This window comes from Eriocheir sinensis, chromosome 55 (genome assembly GCF_024679095.1).
Source record: "Eriocheir sinensis breed Jianghai 21 chromosome 55, ASM2467909v1, whole genome shotgun sequence".
NCBI lineage: Eukaryota > Metazoa > Arthropoda > Malacostraca > Decapoda > Varunidae > Eriocheir > Eriocheir sinensis.
Genome location: NC_066563.1, coordinates 8165321 through 8188348, shown reverse-complemented (window position 1 = coordinate 8188348; position 23028 = coordinate 8165321). Strand labels below are relative to the sequence as shown.

Here is a 23028-nt window from a genome sequence, read left to right as displayed (position 1 = left end):
TTTTATGACCCTGGTGGTATCTTGATTCTTCCTCTGTATCATGGACCTAAAGAAACACACATTTAACAAGGCTTTCCTAGGTGTTTGGGGCATTTCGAGGGGTAGTTTTATGACCCTGGTGGTATCTTGACTCTTCCTCTGTACCGTGGACCTAAAGAAACACACTGCTGGGGCTCACACAATCGCCCCGCCTCTACTTTCCCTTTCTCTCCCTCCCTTCAGGCCGGGACATCGGGCGTGGCGGAGGCGGTCGGCTACATCACCTTCGTCGGGGCTCTCCTCTCCCTACTCACGCTTCTCATCACGGTCGTCATCTTTTCATGCTTCTGGTGAGTCCCCTGTAGTAGTAGTAGTGGTAGTAGTAGTAGTAGTAGTAGTAGTAGTAGTAGTAGCTGAAATTGAACTCTCTTTCGGCCACCTCTTTTGATTCTTTTTTTTAGGAGCAGCGAGTAGTGGGCTTGTTTTTTATTATTGTTTCCTTCTTTTTGTGCCCTTGAGCTGCCTCCTTTGTTGTAAAAAAAATGGTAGTAGTAGTAGAAGTAGTAGTAGTAGTAGTAGTAGTAGTAGTAGTAATAGAAACAGCATAAGCATTATTCTTATCATTATTACTATCACCACATTATCAGTAGTTGTAGTAGCAGAGCGCTTAACAACATATAGTTATTACCGCGACTTTTGTGGAATGCCGATATATTGTCAACGCCCTGAACTGTGCCGCTAACGCTTTGTGAATCCCTTTGTGCGCAGGTCGCTGGAGTGTGATCGTCTTCGGGTGCACAGGAACTTAGTGGCAGCGCTCATTCTCCGCTTCCTGGTGATGCTGGTGCTGACGGAGCCGTTCGTGTCCCACCGTCAGACACGCACCTACAGGGACGTGGTGTGTGTGTGTGTGTGTGTGTGTGTGTGTGTGTGTGTGTGTGTGTGTGTGTGTGTGTAAGTAGGGCAAATTAAGGGGTGGAGGAGTGTATACGTGAGTGGAATCTATTTTGGAATGCCTTATAACGTGTGTGTGTGTGTGTGTGTGTGTGTGTGTGTGTGTGTGTGTGTGTGTGTGTTTGTATGTGTGTGTAAGTAGGGCAAATTAAGGGGTGGAGGAGTGTATACGTGAGTGGAATCTATTTTGGAATGCATTATAACGTGTGTGTGTGTGTGTGTGTGTGTGTGTGTGTGTGTGTGTGTGTGTGTGTGTGTGTGTGTAAGTAGGGCAAATTAAGGGGTGGAGGTGTATACGTGAGTGGAATATATTATGGAATGCGTTATAATGTGTGTGTGTGTGTGTGTGTGTGTGTGTGTGTGTGTGTGTGTGTGTGTGTGTGTGTGTGTGTGTGTGTGTGTGTGTGTGTGTGTGTGTGTGTGTGTGTGTGTTCTCCTCCTCATCCTAACCCTCCCCATCCTTCCCCTTTTTTTAGTATTCAGTATTTTCCTTCCTTCCTTCCTCTCTTTCTTTCTTTCTTTCTCTCTTTCTTTCCTATTCTTCATTCCTCCCTTCCTTCCTTCCTTCCTTCATTCATTCATTCATTCATTCTTCCCTCCTTTCATTCGTTCTTTCATTCTTTTCTCTCTTTTTTCCTTGTGAGTCAGATGAGATATTTTTCCTTTTATTGCAACGAAGGAATGACGTAATTGTGTGTGTGTGTGTGTGTGTGTGTGTGTGTGTGTGTGTGTGTGTGTGTGTGTGTGTGTGTGTGTGTGTGTGTGTGTGTGTTTCTGTTCTTGTTCTGTTCTCTTTAAATTTTATCTCTCTTAGTTCTCTCTCTCTCTCTCTTTCTCTCTAAAAGGACTGTTACGGTTCTCTCTCTCTCTCTCTCTCTTCTCTCCTCTCTCTCTCTTCTCTCTCTCTCTCTCTCTCTCTCTCTCTCTCTCTCTCTCTCTCTCTCTCTCTCTCTCTCTCTCTCTCTCTCTCTCTCTCTCTCTCTCTCTCTCTCTCTCTCTCTCTCTCTCTCTCTCTCTCTCTCTCTCTCTCTCTCTCTCTCTCTCTCTCTCTCTCTCTCTCTCTCTCTCTCTCTCTCTCTCTCTCTATCTATCTCTATCTCTCTATCTATCTATCTATCTATCTATCTATCTATCTATCTCCCAAAGACTCTCACAAAGAATGCATAACTACAAAGAACTGTAAAAACATCCTTTTTAAATACTTCCTTTGAACGACGTGAGACCCTTGATTATCTCCTATGGAAGAAGCGCATCGTGTCTACATAGGGTTACTCATTTCTGTCCATCATGGCCAGTCTTCAGTCGGTATTTTCAGACGTTCCCACCTCTCACACTAACAATTTCCAAAGGCCTAAAAGGAGATTAATCGCGTTCTCATGACTGTTCTTTCACGTTCATGGTACAGAAGTTTTGTCATATTATCACTACGGCCATAAAACTACCCCTGGAAATGCTCACAACTCACGCGGAAGCCTTATCAAATGTATGTGCTTGGACGCCGAAATGTTTGAAAATATGGCCCTTCGAGTGTCCTCATAACCGGACTCTTCCAGGATTGGCTGTGCAAGAGTCTGCTGGGCCTTCGGATGTATGCTCAGATGGCCTCCGTCAGCTGGATGTTCGTGGAGGGCCTCTTCCTGCACTCCCGCCTCACATCCAACGTGTTCGACTCCCGGGCGCCCTTCGGCCTCTACTACACCATCGGCTGGGGTCTGTTTACATGTTTTTCTTCCTTTATGTTGGATTAGTGTGGCTCCTTCATCTTTTCTGCATCCTTTTCTTCATTTTCGTCCTGGGATCCCTTCTTCTTCTATACCATCGGCTGGGGTCTGTTTATATGTTTGTTTTCTTCCTTTAACTTTGGATTAGTGTGGCTCCTTCATCTTTTCTGCATCCTTTTCTTCATTTTCGTCCTGGGATCCCTTCTTCTTCTACTATACCATCGGCTGGGGTCTGTTTATGTTTTTTTTCTTCCTTTATGTTGGATTAGTGTGCCTCCTTCATCTTCTCTGCATCCTTTTCTTCATTTTCGTCCTTGGCACCTTTCTTCTTCTATACCATCGGCTAGGGTCTGTTTACATGTTTGTTTGTTTGTTTTTTTCTCGCTTTTCATGTTTGCTTAGCGTGCGTCATTATCCACCTCGTCTACTTCCTTTTCTTCTTCTCTTCCTTTTCGTCCAGGGCTCCCTTCGACTTCTTCTACACCATCGGCTGGGGTCTGTTTACGTGTTTTTTCGCCCTTTTTATGTTTGCTCCTGTACTTCCTCCTCCTCGTCTAGTTCCTTCTCTTCTTCCTCTTCGTCCTCCTTTTCCTCTTTGTCCTCCTCGTCCTCTTTCTCCTTCTCCTCCTCGTCGTCTAGTTCCTTCTCTTCCTCTTCGTCCTCGTCTTCCTTTTCCTCTTTGTCCTCCTCGTCCTCTTTCTCCTCCTCCTCCTCCTCGTCTAGTTCCTTCTCTTCCTCTTCGTCCTCGTCCTCCTTTTCCTCTTTGTCCTCCTCGTCCTCTTTCTCCTCCTCCTCGTCTAGTTCCTTCTCTTCCTCTTCGTCCTCGTCCTCCTTTTCCTCTTTGTCCTCCTCGTCCTCTTTCTCCTCCTCCTCGTCTAGTTCCTTCTCTTCCTCTTCGTCCTCGTCCTCCTTTTCCTCTTTGTCCTCCTCGTCCTCTTTCTCCTCCTCCTCCTCCTCCTCGTCTAGTTCCTTCTCTTCTTCTTCGTCCTCGTCCTCCTTTTTCTCTTTGTCCTCCTCGTCCTCTTTCTCCTCCTCCTCCTCCTCGTCTAGCTCCTTCTCTTCTTCTTCGTCCTCGTCCTCCTTTTTCTCTTTGTCCTCCTCGTCCTCTTTCTCCTCCTCCTCCTCCTCCTCGTCTGGTTCCTTCTCTTCCTCTTCGTCCTCGTCTTCCTTTTCCTCTTTGTCCTCATCGTCCTCTTTCTCCTCCTCCTCGTCTAGTTCCTTCTCTTCCTCTTCGTCCTCGTCCTCCTTTTCCTCTTTGTCCTCCTCGTCCTCTTTCTCCTCCTCCTCCTCCTCGTTTAGTTCCTTCTCTTCTTCTTCGTCCTCGTCCTCCTTTTTCTCTTTGTCCTCCTCGTCCTCTTTCTCCTCCTCCTCCTCCTCGTCTAGTTCCTTCTCTTCTTCTTCGTCCTCGTCCTCCTTTTTCTCTTTGTCCTCCTCGTCCTCTTTCTCCTCCTCCTCCTCCTCCTCCTCGTCTGGTTCCTTCTCTTCCTCTTCGTCCTCGTCTTCCTTTTCCTCTTTGTCCTCATCGTCCTCTTTCTCCTCCTCCTCGTCGTCGTCTTGTTCCTTCTCTTCCTCTTCGTTCTCGTCCTCCTTTTCCTTCTTTTCCTCGCCCTTCTTCTCCCCCTCTTCATCATCGTCCTCCTACTCCTCTTGTAGTTGCCGCTGTTCATTCTCCTTTACCTTCCTCCCTTTTATATTTTTTTCCTTCTCCTTTGTACATATTCTCCCTTCATGGTTCCTCCGTTCTCCCTTTTCATTCCTTTTCTGCCTTTTCTCCTCTTCTCCCCTTCTCATCTTTCCCTCGTTATCCGTGTCTTCACCATCTTCTGAACATCTTTTTCTCCTTTTTTTTTTTTTAACCTGTTCACCAGCATTGACATTTCACAACCGAGGCACGCATCCATCCGCTGCTTGCTTCCCTTTGTTCCATTCTTCTTTATCAACAAACTTATACAAGGACATCACCGCGGTTTCTTCAGTCGGTATTCTTCTAAAGACGCTTCTGGTTCTCACATCAACTAATTCCAAAGGTCAAAAAGGAGATCAATCGGGTTCTAACGAGTGTGTTTTTAGGTTCACGCTGCAGAAGAAGGGTTAAACTACCACCAGGATCATTAAACTACTCATTTAAATACCCCAAACTCCTGTAAAAACTATGTCAAATGTATCGGCACAGGCCCGGGAATGTTTAAGAATATGGCCCATAGTCCTGATCGTTGTATTGACTTTAATATTTCACCTTCATGTGCCCTCAATGACTTCCCAGTGCACGGCTAGCGTCAGGATATTAAAGTCTAGACAGGGAGTTCTTCAAGTCTCTATGAGGTCGAGAAGACAGTCGTGGTCACAAACACAGCGCGTGGATAAACACATCTCGAAGGAAGGACTAGCCGGTAAGGGAAGGGAAGGACTAGCTGGGAAGGGAAGGGAAGAACTAGCTGGGAAGGGAAGGACTAGCTGGAAAGGGAAGGGGAGGACTAGCTGGGAAGGGAAGGGAAGGACTAACTGGGAAGGGAAGGGAAGGACTAGCAGGGAAGGGAAGGGAAGGACTAGCTGGGAAGGGAAGGGAAAGACTAGCTGGGAAGGGAAGGGAAGGACTAGCTGGGAAGGGAAGGGAAAGACTAGCTGGGAAGGGAAGGGAAGGACTAGCTGGGAAGGGAAGAGAAGGACTAGCTGGGAAGGGAAGGGAAGGACTAGCTGAGAAGGGAATGGAAGGACTAGCTGGGAAAAGGGAGGAGGAGGTGACTAGCTGGGAAGGGAAGGGAAGGACTAGCTGGGAAGGGAAGGGAAGGACTAGCTGGGAAAAGGGAGGAGGAGGTGACTAGCTGGGAAGGGAAGGGAAGGACTAGCTGGGAAAGGAAGGAAATGACTAGTTGGGAAGGGAAGGGAATGACTAGCTGGGAAGGGAAGGGAATGATTAGCTGGGAAGGGAAGGGAAGAACTAGCTGGGAAGGGAATGACTAGCTGAGAAGGGAAGGAAAGGACTAGCTGGGAAGGGAAGGGAATGACTAGCTGGGAAGGGAAGGGAAGGACTAGCTGGGAAGGGAAGGGAAGGACTAACTGGGAAGGGAAGGGAAGGACTAGCTGGGAAGGGAAGGGAAGGACTAGCTGGGAAGGGAAGGGAAGGACTCGCTGGGAAGGGCAGGGACAGACTAGGTGGGAAGGGTAGGGTAGGACTAGCTGGGAAGGGAAGGGAAGGACTAGCTGGGAATGGAAGGGAAGGACTAGCTGGGAAGGGAAGGGAAGGACTAGCTGGGAAGGGAAGGGAAGGACTAGCTGGGAAGGGAAGGGAAGGACTAGCTGGGAAGGGAAGGGAAGGACTAGCTGGGAAGGGAAGGGAAAAACTAGCTGGGAATGGAAGGGAAGGACTAGCTGGGAAGGGAAGGGAAGGACTAGCTGGGAAGGGAAGGGAAGGACTAGCTGGGAAGGGAAGGGAAGGACTAGCTGGGAATGGAAGGGAAGGACTAGCTGGGAAGGGAAGGGAAGGACTAGCTGGGAAGGGAAGGGAACGACTAGCTGGGAAGGGAAGGGAATGACTAGCTGGGAAGGGAAGGGAAAAACTAGCTGGGAAGGGAAGGGAAGGACTAGCTGGGAAGGGAAGGGAAGGACTAGCTGGGAAGGGAAGGGAAGGGAAGGACTAGCTGGGAAGGGAAGGGAAGGGAAGGACTAGCTGGGAAGGGAAGAACTATCTGGGAAAAGGAAGGGGAGGACTAGCTGGTAAGGGAAAGGAAGGACTAGCTGGGAAGGGAAGGGAAAGACTAGCTGGGAAGGGAAGGGAAGGACTAGCTGGGAAGGGAAGGGAAGGACTAGCAGGGAAGGGAAGGGAAGGACTAGCTGGAAAGGGAAGGGAAGGACTAGCTGGGAAGGGAAGGGAAGGACTAGCTGGGAAGGGAAGGGAAGGGAAGGACTAGCTGGGAAGGGAAGGGAAGGACTAGCTGGGAAGGGAAGGGAAGGACTAGCTGGGAAGGGAAGGGAAGGACTAGCTGGGAAGGGAAGGGAAGGACTAGCTGGGAAGGGAAGGGAAGGACTAGCAGGGAAGGGAAAGGAAGGACTAGCTGGGAAGGGAAGGGAAGGACTAGCTGGGAAGGGAAGGGAAGGACTAGCAGGGAAGGGAAGGGAAGGACTAGCTGGGAAGGGAAACATGGAAACATGGAAATGCAGGCAACAGAAAGCCTATTGGCTCATTACGAGGTCGCCCGCTTGGGTGATTTAATCTGCTCGACCGCCACTTGGGGCTTGGTGAGCAGATGAAAGCACCTCGATATTGAGGAGCAGATGGAAGCCCCTCGTTATTCAGTTTACTCCTGACGCAGCGAAATGACGGTCGATTCTATATTTGAAGGAGTTGATGGTATTCGCATTTACTACTTCTGAGGGAAGATTGTTCCAGTGGCGGATGACTCGGTTTGAAAAGAAACTCCTTCCAATGTCTGTGTTACATCGACTCGACTGAATGGGTAAACCGTTATTTCTAGTTCTTGAGTTGGTTTGCAGTTCAAAGAATTTGGAGTAATCGACGTTATTGAACTTTTTTAGATACTTGAAGACTTGAATCATATCCCCTCGTAGGCGTCTTTTCTCCAATGTAAAGAGATTGAGTCGCTTGAGTCGTTCCTCGTACGGTTGAGCCCTGAAGGTTGGAATCAGCTGCTGGACTAGCTGGGAAAGGAAGGGAAGGACTAGCTGGGAAGGGAAGGGAAGGACTAGCTGGGAAGGGAAGGGAAGGACTAGCTGGGAAGGGAAGGGAAGGGAAGGACTAGCTGGGAAAGGAAGGGAAGGACTAGCTGGGAAGGGAAGGGAAGGACTAGCTGGGAAGGGAAGGGAAGGGAATGATTAGCTGGGAAGGGAAGGGAATGATTAGCTGGGAAGGGAAGAGCATGACTAGCAAGGAAGGGAATAACTATCAGGGAAGGGAATGACTAGCAGGGAAGGGAAGGACTAGCAGGGAAGGGAAGAGAATGACTAGCAGGGAAGGGAAGGGAAGGACTAGAAGGAAAGGGAAGAGAATGACTAGCAGGGAAGGGAAGGACTAGCTGGGAAGGGAAAGGAACGACTACCTGGGGGGAAGAGGAGGGCTGACTGGGGGTCGTGTCGTTTCTGGGTGCCCGCTGGTGGAGTTGTCTTTGTATAGTTCCCGTTGGTGCTGTGAAGGTGTTGTGTCTTTGCATGGTGTCCGCTGGTGCTGAAGGGGTGTTGCGTCGTTGCAGGGTGCCCGCTAGTGTTCCTGGCGGCGTGGTCCTCCGTGATGGCCGTGCAACACCCGACGCGCTGCTGGCGAGGCTACGGCGATCTGCCCCTCGTCTGGATACTGGTGGCCCCGATGGTCGCGGCGCTGGGGGTGAGTTTACACACACACAAACACACACACACACACGCGACTTTTTTTTTTTCAGTTTTTGTTTACATATATTTTTTCTATGCAATATTCTTCCCATACCATTTCCTCTGACAGGTCAATTTGCTCTTCCTGGTGAACATCGTCCGGATTCTCGTGACCAAGCTGAGGGCCAGTGATGCTCAGGTCAGGTAGGTTCCTCCCTCCTTCCCTCCTTTGCCCACCTTCACGTGACGCTTTCCTACCCTCCATCTGATTCCTCCTCGGCTGTTCCCACCACACCACGCAACCTTCACACATCCACCATCCTGATGTACCTGAAGTAGTCCAGCGATAAATCTCTACATCAGTAAGTGGACAGTTGAGTTCTTGGAAGCCTCACGTGTCACTCTCGTGCAGGACGGCGGTGAAGGCGACGCTGGTGCTGTTCCCGCTGCTGGGCACCACAAACCTGCTCTTCGCCGTCAACCCGGCCGACAGTGGGGGTCTGGAGGGCGCCTACATGCTGGCTAACGCCCTGCTGCAGTCCTCGCAGGTGTGTCTCGCCTCTCCCGCCGCCTGGCTTACTTTTCAGGCACAGTTATTCCTAATGGGCAGAGCTTCCTCCTCCGTCTTATTCATTTTAAGAATTTAAATGGTTCCGTGAGCATAGATAGAAGCATAGAAGATATATTAGTCAGTCAGTCAGTCAGTTCTTTTAATTTATTCGCCACCATTGTCAATTTTCCTCTATTATTTTATATATTTACCTAACGTTGCTTTCATATGAAATTGGTGATATTATATCAATGCGTATTTTTAGAGATCTTGATAACATTCATGCAGACAAACAGACAGACGAACATCAACGAAAACATTATCGCCCTCATCAAGGCTGGCGATAGTAAATAACTTTAATCTGCAGGGCGTGTTCGTGTCCGTGCTGTACTGCTTCCTGAACGGCGAGGTGCAGGAGGCGGTGCGGCAGCGGTGGCGGCAGTACCGCACGCGATGGCTGGGCGTCCCGCCCTCCCGCCGCCGAGAGACGCGGAGCAGCGGTGACTTTGAGGCCTCCTGCTCCTTCACCTCCAACGCCAAGACCCTGAGCACAGTGCAGGCGTATATCCACTCCCCAGATCTCCCCTGCCCCAGACAGCCTGCAGCCAGCTCTGCGTCGCTGCACTCTGTCCTCACGCCTCCCACTTCACGCTGCGGCACCGCCCCTCACACGCCTTACCTCCGTCAGCTGTGCCTGAGGGTGCTGCGCGCCGAGGCGATACCGCTGGAGTGTGTGAGGCCCCCCCCTGCCCCTCATCCCCCCCGCAGTGCACCCCGCGGGCACAGCCAACACATGACGAGTATCGCGTAGCCTACAATCCGCGCCTAACTGGAGGACAAAGCATCACTATCAGAGGATGATCAACAGGTTAATCGGTGCTCCAATAATACCTGCCAATCACAACAGTGATACGATATATTAGCTATATTTAATATCTTGTGATTTATCATGTATTTATTTATTTATTATTTTGAAGCTCTCAAATACTGTTCTAAATTTACCAGTTTGTGGTGGGGCGGCCGCTGCCTCTGAAACGTCACTGATACAAATCAAATACATGTAGTACTCACAAAAATGACACTTTCGTACGATCCCCGCGAAGACTAAAGCTGGAAGGCCAGGACAAAGTGGAATGTCAAATGAATAAACTGTGAAATATAGGACTTGCACTGAGCGAAGCAGGATTGATTCATTTTATTAAGGAACTGCGTCGCATTTGAGGTGCGCAGAACTTGAATCTGGTATACAATCAACCCGCGCACCTGTCTGGCGTTACCACCTGGGCCTGTCATGGAGAAGGGCGGCGGTGTGGAGGTGAGACGATGCAGCATTTTAACGCGGTTTTGCTGGGCCTGAGTGGGAGATGTTTGTGACTATTTTAATGTTGAAATATTTTTCTGACTCCGCAGGTGAAGCGAGAGAAATACCAACGTGAAGGGGTGAAGGAAAACCGCCGAAGTCTCCACTCGATGGCGTCCATCCGTCGTATCGATATGAGGTATTTTTCGGAGTCTTGATATCTCTTAGTCTTTAGGGTGTAGAAGTAATAGTTTGTCAAGCTGTAGGGAAGGAAGAAGCTTACATATGGCTGTATTAGTGACTACAGTGGATAACGAGTAGACGAGCCGAGGCAACAACCTGCTCAGTAGGTAGTACTCTCGTTATTGCGTTCGGTTTCGAGCATCTGAAGCAGGCTGCTAATAAACGAAGATCTCGTGTGTGTGTGTGTGTGTGTGATATACTGTTCGGTCATGTCGTAGTGGTGAGGCATGTTAATGAGGTATTAGTTGAATTTATCAGCAGGATCAGTTTAGGTTCATGAAGCTGCTGGCCGAGGGGGTTGGGTTTTCTTCATGCGATTTTTTTTCAGTAAATTGTCAGTTGATGGAAAAGGAAAGACCCGTCTGTCTGATGCGATCTCTGGTTTTATCGATCAAACCTGTCAATATGAAGTACATACCATCACACTCCGAGAATCATCTATCGTTAACTATTCTCATCACTGCATTTATACATCAGTGATAACTGATTGGTGTCCAATCGAGTACAAAAGACAATACATGGATCAGTATAACACATTGTAATACACCGTCAGGTGTCCGACTGTTTGACGTACATACAAATACAACATATGGAGCACTATAACACATAAGAACACAACTTCAACGGAACTTACACTGGCAGGGTCTATAAACACCTCGGGCTCTCGGTCGTTCGTCCGCCAGAACGTCTTCCCTGCACCAATTTCCTTAATTAACCGTCTGCCCTTTGCCGGGGCCTTCGTACTCGCTTCCCTCCTGTATGGGACATACTCATGGCTCTGAACAAGGGCGCCTTCATACGACTGTAGGCCGGCCTAATGGATTTGGTGACCTCTTTGACCGTAATGTCATAACATTCCCGACGATAAATGGCCATTGCGATAGTAAACCTCTCCCTTATTCCTTCCTCTCCACTCCTCCACATCTCTCCTCACCTCTCTCCACTTCTCACCCTCTCTCATTTTCCTCTATTTCCTCACATCGCCAAACAGCGATAACAGTTATCCAACCAGTGACTGATCAAGGTCACAACCATTTTTTTAATTTTTTTTACGGTATTTATATTTCGAAGGAAATCGCCGTGAAAACATTGAATATTTCCCATTCATGGGGGCCGATGGGGCGAGGCCTCAGTGTAGGGAAGTGACAAATATGAAATCACTCGTCAATTAGTGATCCAGAGGTATACTTTTCCCACCTTGTTCTCGTTAAAATTCCTTAAAAACAGGGAACCTATACTTTTAAAATGCTCTATGGGGTGCGCCTGAGCTCCTTTGTGGTAGACGTGCGAACAAAGAGCATATGTCCGGAGGCGCGTCGCTTCACTCACTCGCCCCCTCCTCACCAGACGGTCCCCCAAAGCAAGCTCCCACGCAGTCGCCCAATCCATTCCAAGTCCCGGCAGGATCGCTCAACTTGCCCCACCCTCGTCTCTCCACTCTGGGTTGTCTCGTACAGAAACAACCCTATGAGCAGGATCGACGTCCGGGAGGCGCGCCACGGGCCATATATCCGAAGTTGGCGTTCATGGACTACGCTGGTAATGACTATGATTCAGCTTCACGGAGTAGTCGTTGGTTCAACACGAAGTTATTTCCCATGATTCTGGGAAGGCACTTGATATACCAAAGGCATGTCTCACAGCCATACACTAAGGCAAGAAGCACAAGCGGCTTAAGATCTGACTACTATGTTATATATATATATATATATATATATATATATATATATATATATATATATATATATATATATATATATATATATATATATATATATATATATATATATATATATATATATATATATATATATATATATATATATATATATATATATATATATATATATATATATATATATATATATATATATATATATATATATATATATATATATATATATATATATATATATATATATATATATATATATATATATATATATATATATATATATATATATATATATATATATATATATATATATATATATATATATATATATATATATATATATATATATATATATATATATATATATATATATATATATATATATATATATATATATATATATATATATATATATATATATATATATATATATATATATATATATAAAGAAAGCAAATTAAATGTATTATTCATAAATGGGAAGAAATATGGTTGAATTCTAAAAAAAAAAAAAATGTACAGTATAATAAGGCGCTTAATATAGGTTGATTTATATAGTGAAATGATTATAAAAAAATAGTAACTTTTTTATTTAGATATCTTAAAGTGATTTTAATACAAGTTAGTCAACATATTGAAGTGTTCATATATGAATTTTTATGCAGATATATCATTTTTTGTGGCGTCAGGAAGGTTTTTCGTCGCGGCGCATGAAATGAGTCAGATTCGGCGAATATTCATCGCGACTTCTGGTCGAGCTCGAGCGAAAACTACTGAAGCTAGGAAGGAGTGCTTGGTGGGAAATGAAAGCTCTTGTAATACAGATTAATAATCATAAATAAATTGGAAAGCATTAAATAAATAAAAAAGTTATAAGCAGAAAACTTGGACGTGTCCAAATCGCGGCAAAAGGGCCGAAAAACAGGCTATTTTGTGACGGCTCGACGATGAACTTGGAATCGAGCTATCAAAAAATCCTTCGCGTTGGTCAAACTACATTGCCAAGAGGGGCTACATGCCAAATTACAGCCTTCTAGAGGCAATAGCAAGACCACACTAGACAAAATCGGCAAAGTGTCTGGAGTTTGTCAAAATCGCTCTTGACAGGGTTTACATTTTGAGCTCTAGCGACGAAACTACTGGGAGTAGAAAAATTTTATGCACCATATTGGAAAGCACATTGGCAGGGTTAAATCATTTGTTAAGTAAGTTTTTTTGAAATTCTCAAAAAAATGAGTGAGTTTCAAGGTTGGGAACTTTTTTCATACTTTTTTTGCGAATTTATTCGATATTTGACCCTTTCGAGTCCGTTTTCGAGCCCGGTCGCTAATTAAAAAATATAGCCCATTCATTTTGCCGTCGATTGATACCAAAAAACTTTACTGTAGCTCCAGAAATAAGGGAGTTATGGCGATTCGCACCAAGGCGGTTGATTTTCCAAAATTCGCGGCTTAATGACAAGGGCGCCGCAATATAAAAAGAGTAAGCCGTCCATTACTTGAGATGTCACTGATTATAGTGATTCCTCACATTTGTCTCCAAACTTCTTTGGGTGCTCCTGAACTTACTTCACAGAATCTTGGTCAGTGTCCATGACTCTGAAGGATAGAGGGCGCCTCAAAGTGTTACCTTGTTTTCTAAAATCACGCTGGCCCAGTTTTAGTATTTATTTTAAGTTCGAGTGAAATTGGTTTGTATCGGTTGTCCAAAGTATACTTATTCATTTACTATTTTAGAGCTTCATCACAACTGACTCATTGTTCAATTTCAGCGTGGCTACTGAACACAACTTGTCTTCTTATCTTAAATCCTAATTATGGACTTCCATGTTTAATTCTTCTATCATCTGCAGCAGTTCGCCACTAGACTAATGAAGTAGTACGTCATTGGAAATTGAAGATTACTTCATTATTTGCTTCCAATTTTATTTTTTTATTCCTGCCCTAAATAGTTTAGGTGATATGGTCTCATCCTAACTTTTCCGGTACTGTGTCTGTATTTAGTCTGGCAGTCGCTGCATTAGCTTTGTTTGTCTTCTGAAAATTAAATTATACAGTACTTTCCCTGCACCCTGCAGTTGAATTACACTCAGTATCACCACACTTTCCTCTTATCACTTGTCTAGTAAAATACATGACTGCGCCTAGGCACTCTTTTTTTTTTTTTTTCCTCCCCAAGTCTCCTCACCTCACTGAATCCTGTAACATCCAATCAGATATTCAACAGCCAACCAAACGCATGTTTATTTGATCTGACCACAATCTTATTCTTGAATTTTTCCTCATTTACTTTTCTTAACCTATTTGGTTTGCTCATAATACCTATTTTAAGGATACAAAAGCTCAGCTTTCCCCAGGTGTTCGCAGCCTTACAAATGATCATGCAGAGGAATGGAAAGGTCAAGAAACACTGTTTTATATAGATATATTTATATATATAAATATTTACATTTGAAACAGCTGCAATGGCAAGGAAGACAGTTATATCATGCTCTTTCCAAATATCAGATTAAACCAATAAACAAATTGTTAAAAATCTGAAAATCATATTTACCCTAACCCATGAGAAAAAAATGAGATTCACTAATCAATTATCTTTGGTTTGAAGACAATTTCATCAGATGTGACAACACACATTCCCATCGAATAAAAATTAAAAGCTGCTAATTCTCCTAATATCAATATTCATCACATGGAAGACAATACTCATAATTAAAATAAGAGGATGTAATTTTTATCCATGAATATCAAACAGCAAAACCATAAAAATGGCATCAATACAACACATGGCTTGGTAATGGCGGCGTGAAGGATACGGCAGCTTTGTACCTGTTGACCCTCCCTTGTCTGACACGGCAGAAGCCAAGAGAACGTAACAAAGCGTATTCGGAGATGTTATCACTGAATAACTACCACGTGGGACATGTATGCACAATACTCATTTTTAAATGTCTTTAACTCTAAAGGGTTAATAAGTAGAATCACAAACCAAAGATGCACATTGCATACAATAATGAGAAAGTTCCTTTACATGGAATAGTCAAGTTTTCTCCCTGTGGTTGACTTGAAATTCAAATGATGAGATGGGGAAGATGGACTCACCCTTGTGGCACACAAAGATTTTGAAAGGTCATTTTGATTAAGTAGTGTTTCTTTATATAGTAATTCCTATTGAGATGAGAAAGAGCCAACTTTTGTCAAAGTACATGGTACAAGAAGTGGTGGTAGTAGTAGTAGTAAAGTAGTAGTAGCAGCAGCAGCAGCAGCTCTTTGGGGCAATGTCAAATAAAGCACAATGCTGACCTTGAGTCACAAATCTTTACTCTGCATGAGCCTGGCAAATGCACAAGCATTAGGTGTACACTATCAATAGTGTATTCCACACCATTTCATGTTCCAGTTTTGCTTTACTATCTAGTGTTCATGCAAGGCAAAGACCTGGCGTCCTGTATTACTAATGAGTAGCTAAGGTAAAAGGTATTGTATAGTCTAAATAAACCCAATATTAAATTGCCGTATGTAGTTTACAAAATAAGTAAAGTACTGTATATAAAAAGCACCGTTTATCACCAGAATATTGTTCAGTGATATTCCCACCAAAGAACATAATGAATATGATAGGCTAGTGATTGTGCCTTTTTAGCTATTTAGATGGCTTTATGTGTGTGTGTGTGTGTGTATGTATATATATATATATATATATATATATATATATATATATATATATATATATATATATATATATATATATATATATATATATATATATATATATATATATATATATATATATAATCATTTGGCAGTATGGCACATTAGTTCGGTACATTCAAAACATGATACATGATTCCTGTCAAGACAGCATATATCAGGATGCTATTCAGTGGCATAGACGGACGGCTGTCTTAAGATAAGTAATTATGTAATCCAGCAACTATGTAATGTGAAGTCTTGTCAAATTTCAAGGGAAGATATAAAATTCATAATTGTCCCATACTTCGAGTGCTAACTTTTCTAATATGATTTTTAAACCCCATTCTATTCTAAATCAGTAATGGCTGAAGCCATGGATCTATTTCATCGCAAAAAGCAGCAAAATGTTCAGACTAAAATCTTTAAACGTGCGTAATATTTTTCCAAACCATTTCAGGTATGGACTACAGTAGTGTTGTACCAGTATGTAAATGTTCCAGTACAAAGTGCTACTTTTCTCATGAGCAAATATTTCTTTAATAATTCTTACAACAGAATTATTTTCACTAAATCTATTGAAAGTTATTTTAATTGTGACCACAAAATTTTCAGCTCTGAGTCATTTCTGTGCTGCACGCTGGACAGGAAGGCACACGTCACAGGTACACCAACTTAAATTCAAGACATGGTAAAAAAAAAAGTCATCCTAATTCATTCAACTAAGGCAGTTCCTTCATTTTTTACATTATTGGTCTAGTAAATTAACATATTTGCAATTTTCACAGTTGTATATATACAATTAAATCAACAAACACATTACATATATTATGCTTTTTTTTCATATTCAGCAATCATTACTTGTTCAAGTAGTGTCAAGCTTGAAAAGTATGAGACAAAAAAATGAATCTGCAATATAATGACAGACAACTGAACATACTGTCCTTGCTTCATACAATCTCCTGCCCAGAAAAAATGTTCATATCATTGCACAGAGAAGCTCTTAAATATTTTACCTTCACACACACATTCCATATCAACCTATTTCAAAAATCACTTGTCATAGTAAAATTAAAACATCATTCAGTTTCAGGTTAAGTAAACCCTCACTTTAAAAACCAATTGGTGGAAGGGGGTGACATTATATTAAAAAATCCATTATATCCAAGCGATCAGAACTTTTCGTACATAACAAACTTTGTTAAACGAGCTGAAGGTTCACTATTTCTGACAATTTCCAAATATAACGTAGTTTGTTTGTTATATTTGATGAGAATTGAGTCACACAAGGACAAAAGTGAAGCTGTTTACAGTCAGGCAGACAAGGCTAGATTGACTTGACATGCGCCACCTGGTCAGTTTTGTTTCCATCGTCACCGACCAATGTGCATGTACACGTTTGGCCAGCCCACCACTGAGCCAAACCCTGCACTAACCAAATTTGTTTGGTAAATCCACACATATACCAGACTGGTTCAAAAAGTTTACGGCAAAAAAGTCTTTATATCAAGGTCTGTAAAAGTGTGAGTTTACTGTACTTTCAAAAGCTAAATATGAACATACAGAGACCTGTTCTGAGCTATGAAAACAAACACCCTCGTAACAGGAAGCGATAGCAAAATAGTTCCAGTCTTGGCACCAAATAGTTGCAGACACGTTTGACAAGCTATGCTGACTCACTTAATATAAGGCATTCAGTGCTTTGATATTGCAGTTCGAATGGCAGAGATTTTTCAGATCTAATAATAATAAAAAAAAAAAAATAAAAAAAAAAGCCAACAAATGCAGCTTCTAATGCTGATGACTTGCATGAAATATTCTTACTCAAAAGATTACACATCACATGATGTGAAGTCCTGAAACTGAGTAAAGTAACAGAGTCCAGCTCTGAAACATACAATAAGTGCTTTGCCATCAATTGTTGGAACCTTTACACCTATATTATAAAGCATTTTGTTCTGGTGCACAGCAGCCACATTACAGTAACAACACACTCTGAGATGGTAGGGAGGCAAGTCAATAATTTCAGATGTGCCAGACAAGGTTATTTAGTAAACTTTGACTGCATCCTATTACTGTGCATATTTTAGACTTGTGCTCCTGAAAGGAAAGCTGCAGTGTGTGTAAAATCCAATGGTTTGCCTTCCTCCTGGACAGAAAGTAATGAAGCTATTGTGTGACTGAAGTGCTGCAAAAACATGTACAATCACTGTTTGGGTTAAAAACCCAAACATTCCACAACTGCACCAATAGTAGAAAATTTTTGTTCATTTCTTTTGAAAACTAATCACCTGCTGTACATTTCATATTGAGTATACATTCCTAACCAGATGGACGATATACATACAGAAATACTATTTCTCTCTGAAGACTATACATTCTAATACTGGTTGTGGATGGATGAAATGAGTAGCTTTGATGAGCAAATATGTAATTTTATATATATATATATATATATATATATATATATATATATATATATATATATATATATATATATATATATATATATATATATATATATATATATATATATATATATATATATATATATATATATATATATATATATATATATGTGTGTGTGTGTGTGTGTTCCTTTTAAGTTAGTAAGGGACTACACAACCAGCCGTGAGCTAGCAATGTTCATGGAGGGAAACAAATATCAGTGTTGCACATGAAATGTTACCTCGAGCAACAAAGCAAAACTGTCCCATTCAGTAGACCAAGTATCACTTCTCACTTAATACACCACTGTATTACATAAGGCTCCTTGATGGGGAAAAGAGTAGTAGAACATATCAGACTATCTCACTAAACTATGAGCAGTTTGTGACCCAAGTGACAGTCTTAAGAGTATGGTGAATTGATTACAGGAGACAAGATGGATGGAATTGCCTGGTTCTAAAGCCTTATTATTTAACCTACAGCCATTTCAAATAAGAGTTCTAGTCGACCAAACCCACTATATTTTCAATCTTGACTGTATGAAGCAGCAGCCAACCACATCACTGGTATCCTCTACTCCAGACCTTGCCTCCATACAATGTTCCACACGGTGGCCGGCAGATCACGTAACAGGTTTTGAGATGTTGAAATATTTCATCACACCTCAACATTACCATACCATGGTATTTTAACTTCTATAAAGGTCTATGCTGAGCATGTATAGTAACTTGAAGGCCATGATGAGAGAAAAATCATTTTAAAAAATGTGAAATCTTTTGATATTTATTATATCTGATTATATTTTGAAAAGGCTGATCTATGAATTTTCAGTAATTACTATCCTTACTTCATTAGCTATGGTATATATTCTATAAGTCGGGCAGGGCTCATGTCCCACCTTCCGGGGTGGTGGTCCAGCCCCTGCCGCGGCTAGTGGCTAATGGGGGGCTGTTACAAATTCCATAGCCATCGTCCCCAAAGAATGAAATATGAATAATTGATCAATCGAATGAGGGAAGCTGTCTTTCAACATCTCAAGACCTTTGTCAGGCTGCCTGCAGGCAACAGAGATGTTGCCCGGGCCACACCTGGAATGAAGTGAAGGATTCAGCCACTGATGGGCTGCCACTTTGGCCGTCAAGATCAAGAAGAAAATAGTGGGCGAGTCTGCTGTCATTCTGATTTGGAATGGGCTATAATGGTGTTATGCCACACAGCACTGAGATGAAAACATCAACTGAGAGAGCTGTGGAGCCATCCATGACAGGTTTCTTAAATCACGATAGAATTCCTGCCAAAGTCTGCTCATTAAATATCCACAATACATAATTTAGCAGGTATTATGTTAAAAAACACTCAGTTCAAATGAACTCGCTCACAAAACTTTGTATCCTCATTAACAAAAGGTAGACAGCTTGCCTGGCTAGGCCACACACGGTTAATATCATAAGTGAGGGTTTGGTTTGTTTTTTCCGTTTAATTTGTTTGTTATGAGGAATAAGTTCACAAAAACCAGTCACCCTCTCCAAGACAATTTTTGGAAATAAATATTTCCCACTTGTCTTCCCTATCAAGGTATCTCCCCTCTGCCCTAATAATATCCTTCACACTGAAAAATGAGTATTTTTTTAGGGTGTTTGATACCCGGAAACAATTACTTTTCTTGTTGACTTCAAAACTGTTATTTAATAAACTGCAATATGAATCAAGTATTTGGAATCTATGCATTATGTCATGGTTTTGCTGAATTGCAATTCAATGAAAGTTATTAAGCTTTCCTTACCATTTAATTTTATTATCATTGTGTGAGGTACAATGTTATCATAGTTCAATGAGCTTTGTTTACCTGCCAGCATACTGAAGGTCTCGCCTCATACTGAAATATTTACATGTATATCAGCAACACTGCCCCTCACACCATTTCGTGCTCCAGAAAGTCTTGCTCAAAATCTTTCCCCTTGTAAACAGCTTTCCAGATTAGAAATGTAGCAATGACTGCCACTGCAGAGATCCATACTTCAAACACAACAGAACATACCAAGAGGGATCGGGAACACGACACAATAACTCATTTTATGAAGCACTGATTGGCTTACTCACCATTCTGCACTTTTCAGTGACATTAAAATGGCACATTACTAAAAACTAAAAGTTTGCAACCATAGTGCTGACCAGTTTACATTAGGAACCATTGTTAAGTATTTGCTCCCCCTACAGACTCTTCATTACCTCAAATACTCCATGAAAAACTGTGTTCATGGGAAGTGCAGGGCCACACAAAGCTGTCAGGTTCGTGGTCTTAGAAAACAGGGAAATGTGTTTCACAAAAAACACATGACCCACTCGCTAAAGGGAGGCACTGCATGAAAGCTACAGCTGATACATAATCTCAAATAACTAGTCATTTATTTTCAGTGCCTGGTTTTCATTGTAAGATAAAAATAATTACTCAAGTGGTTTTGAAAATACATGAATTTCAGTAGTAAATGTTGTGCTAATATGCTTAGTTAGGTCAATTCATATGCATATGGTTCAATATAGTACATTGAATACACCTTCCATTTTATATTTCAAAACTGATTACTTCATCAGTTTCAGATGTACAGGACGTTTCGTAGAGAATACAAAGCCTGCTGAGAAGTTACTGAACCTACAGTTTCTATCATCATACCCAGCATTGTACCAACTCATGCTGATATCAAGCTTTGCTCTGAAGGATTTCATTATCCTTCTCAAAGCCAAAGTTACATGAAAGGAATGCAACTTTTTATGGAAATAATGACAGAAAATAGGAGTTTCAAATGGACCTTCAATTTGATCCCCATGAAGTAAGCTAATTTGTCATAGGTCATCCTCATGAGGTTTAACTCCAGTAACTTCATTTCAAAGGAGTTGTGAACAATGAGATTCATATCTCAGTGGGAGAACATACTCCTTACTAATTCCTTCATTGAATCCAAATGGGAATCAAACATCAGATAACATCCTGCAGTGGTTTTGTGATGTCTTTTGAGGTTTTAAGTTGATCAGCATCTTCTAAAATTATGAGTTCTATTTTTTCTTGGTTATTATTCAGCTGATTAATATCATTTTTCTTTTGTTCCTGATTAACTTTGTTATTAAGGTAATCCTTCCCTGAGCCTTTACTGACAGAATCCGACCCCTGTGTTGGATGATTGAACAGATTTTGTATTCTGAAAGACAGATTCTGTTTTGTAGTGGGTGAGGCCACAGCTGGTCCAGTACTGTCACTAGATGACACTGATGTAGATTTGACTACAGTTTTGTCTTGTCCTGCATTACCCACTGCTGCTGTGGAGCTTTGCTTCATTGACTTACCTTTATTTGATTTGTCCTTAGAAGTGGAGGATTGAATTTCCTTTCTTAGAGGCTCTGGCGATTTGCTGTTTGTTGAGTCACTCTGCTGGTTTGGTAGTCCCTTATTTGATGGTACTTGCTGTCCTTGGCATGGTTCTTTAACATTTCTGACACTTTCCCTTTTATCATTAAACTGGGAATTTTGAGAAGTGTTGTGGGGAGGTGCCTCAGTCTTGCTTCCAGATGGATTCTCAATAGAAGGGATATTACCCATTTCCCATTCTCTTCTGAGACGAGCTAATATACTTGGGGTGTCATCTGTGTCATCGTCTGCCTGGCATGACGATACTGGTCTTGAATTTCTGTAGCCATGGCCAACACTTGAATTGGCACGACGAACTAGAATAGCAGCATTGTGTCTGTTGCTGCTGCGCACACTGTTGCACTTCCTGCATGCAACTGTCGGGTGGTGTGGATTGCGACATATTGGGGGCCGAGGCAAAGGCATGTCTGCAGAAAGATTGGGTGCGCTTGGAGATATCATATCTCGCTTCACGTGGATGGGCGGGCTGTCTGGCACTAAAGGTGGAGATGCATGCTCGGAAGGATAGTAAGACTGTGATTGAAGTCCAGTACTGCCTTGGGAGAGCAGCTCATGGTGTCCGTGGTATGGGGGAGGAGCACCTCGAGGAGCACTGACTGATGAGTGACATGGAAGATTTTGTGGCTGTGCCATGCTCAAGACCGAGAACTCTCTTGCTGAGGGAACCCTTGCTGTGGCATCAGGTGCATATGCAGGTGGAGAATCATACTGAGGAGGAGGGGGGCCAGATATGTCACTGTAGGATGTTGTCTGTATACCACAAGGATGCTCTGATCCCTTGTTGATGGTAAGGAATGACAAGTCATTGGAAGGTTGTTGGTTATGCAGGAGCACCGAGGGGTGCCTGTCTACACTCGCCAGTAGTGGCTGGGAAATCGTGCCTTCTCCAGCTGCAGAGCTTGTATTAACCAATCCTGGAAAACACACCACACGCAGCTGCAATGAAATATTTGTGTCACCACCAGAAAGCTGACAGTAGAAGGGTAAATGGCCAATCCAGTTCACACCTATTCCTATATATTTTTTTCAAACCTTTTGCAACAACTTTCATTGTTCATGTAACTTTGCTATTTACTAACCTGTCACAATCCATCAATGGGATCCCCAACCTGATTGCTAGGATTTTCTGTCTTGATCTACCACTTGGTTTGTCAATTTAGTCTTTACATAAAAACAGCAGTTTCAATACATTCTCTACTCCTGTGGTGTAATATTCTTATCTAACTGTTATTGTAACAATAAGACTCCTTGATCTAGATGTATCTATCCATGTTTCTGATGCCCCATCCCCTAACGAGAACTTGCCCCAAGGGTGTGGCCACGGCAAAAATGTCAAACTTTCCATATTCTTGCACTCCCTCTTAGCACATTCAGTCCCATTCCTGTCCTCCAGGTACTCGTAGTAATTTTTTAGTGCAGAGATTATATCCGTACATCCTCTTCCTTTTCTAAAAATAACCCTTATTTATCACCTTTATCACTTTAATCTGATATTTTCATCATCTCATTTAAAGCCCTTCAACATATCTTTTCTGGCACACTAAGCTGTTACAGTCATGCCTACTGCCTCTTGATGAATAACAACCTGAAATTTACATTTTTACAACAGTATAATTTGGCTTGAAACAATACATTAGAAAAGCCACTTTTTTATAAAGCATTGCTACAGTGGTACTTTAAAATAAACTCAACACAAGAGAACTACCACTACTTAAGCATTTAAAAGAAC

The 23028-nt window shown here is 42.4% G+C and overlaps 2 protein-coding genes across 20 annotated transcripts in view; one reads left to right on the top strand and one right to left on the bottom strand.

Annotated features, from left to right (window-relative positions):
• LOC126984010 (corticotropin-releasing factor receptor 1-like) overlaps positions 1 to 23028 on the top strand; it is a 36358-nt gene that overhangs the window by 8216 nt on the left and 5114 nt on the right. For 11 of the 14 annotated variants that reach the window (XM_050837333.1, XM_050837331.1, XM_050837323.1 and 8 more), the window contains 8 exons: positions 223 to 329; positions 748 to 877; positions 2487 to 2643; positions 7859 to 7989; positions 8104 to 8177; positions 8386 to 8521; positions 8891 to 9838; positions 9934 to 10022. In XM_050837333.1, the coding sequence (XP_050693290.1) occupies positions 223 to 329; positions 748 to 877; positions 2487 to 2643; positions 7859 to 7989; positions 8104 to 8177; positions 8386 to 8521; positions 8891 to 9334 (1179 nt within the window). In that variant the 3' untranslated portion in view covers positions 9335 to 9838; positions 9934 to 10022. The remainder of the gene's footprint in view (positions 1 to 222; positions 330 to 747; positions 878 to 2486; positions 2644 to 7858; positions 7990 to 8103; positions 8178 to 8385; positions 8522 to 8890; positions 9839 to 9933; positions 10023 to 23028) is intronic. The other 3 variants (XM_050837326.1, XM_050837329.1, XM_050837328.1) reach the window with 1 other exon arrangement.
• The window catches only part of LOC126984009 (angiomotin-like), a 31624-nt gene continuing 21647 nt past the window's right edge, over positions 13052 to 23028 (bottom strand). For 5 of the 6 annotated variants that reach the window (XM_050837312.1, XM_050837313.1, XM_050837316.1 and 2 more), the window contains exon 15: positions 13052 to 22235. In XM_050837312.1, coding sequence (XP_050693269.1) covers positions 20853 to 22235 — 1383 coding nt within the window. In that variant the 3' untranslated portion in view covers positions 13052 to 20852. The remainder of the gene's footprint in view (positions 22236 to 23028) is intronic. The other variant, XM_050837318.1, reaches the window with a different exon arrangement.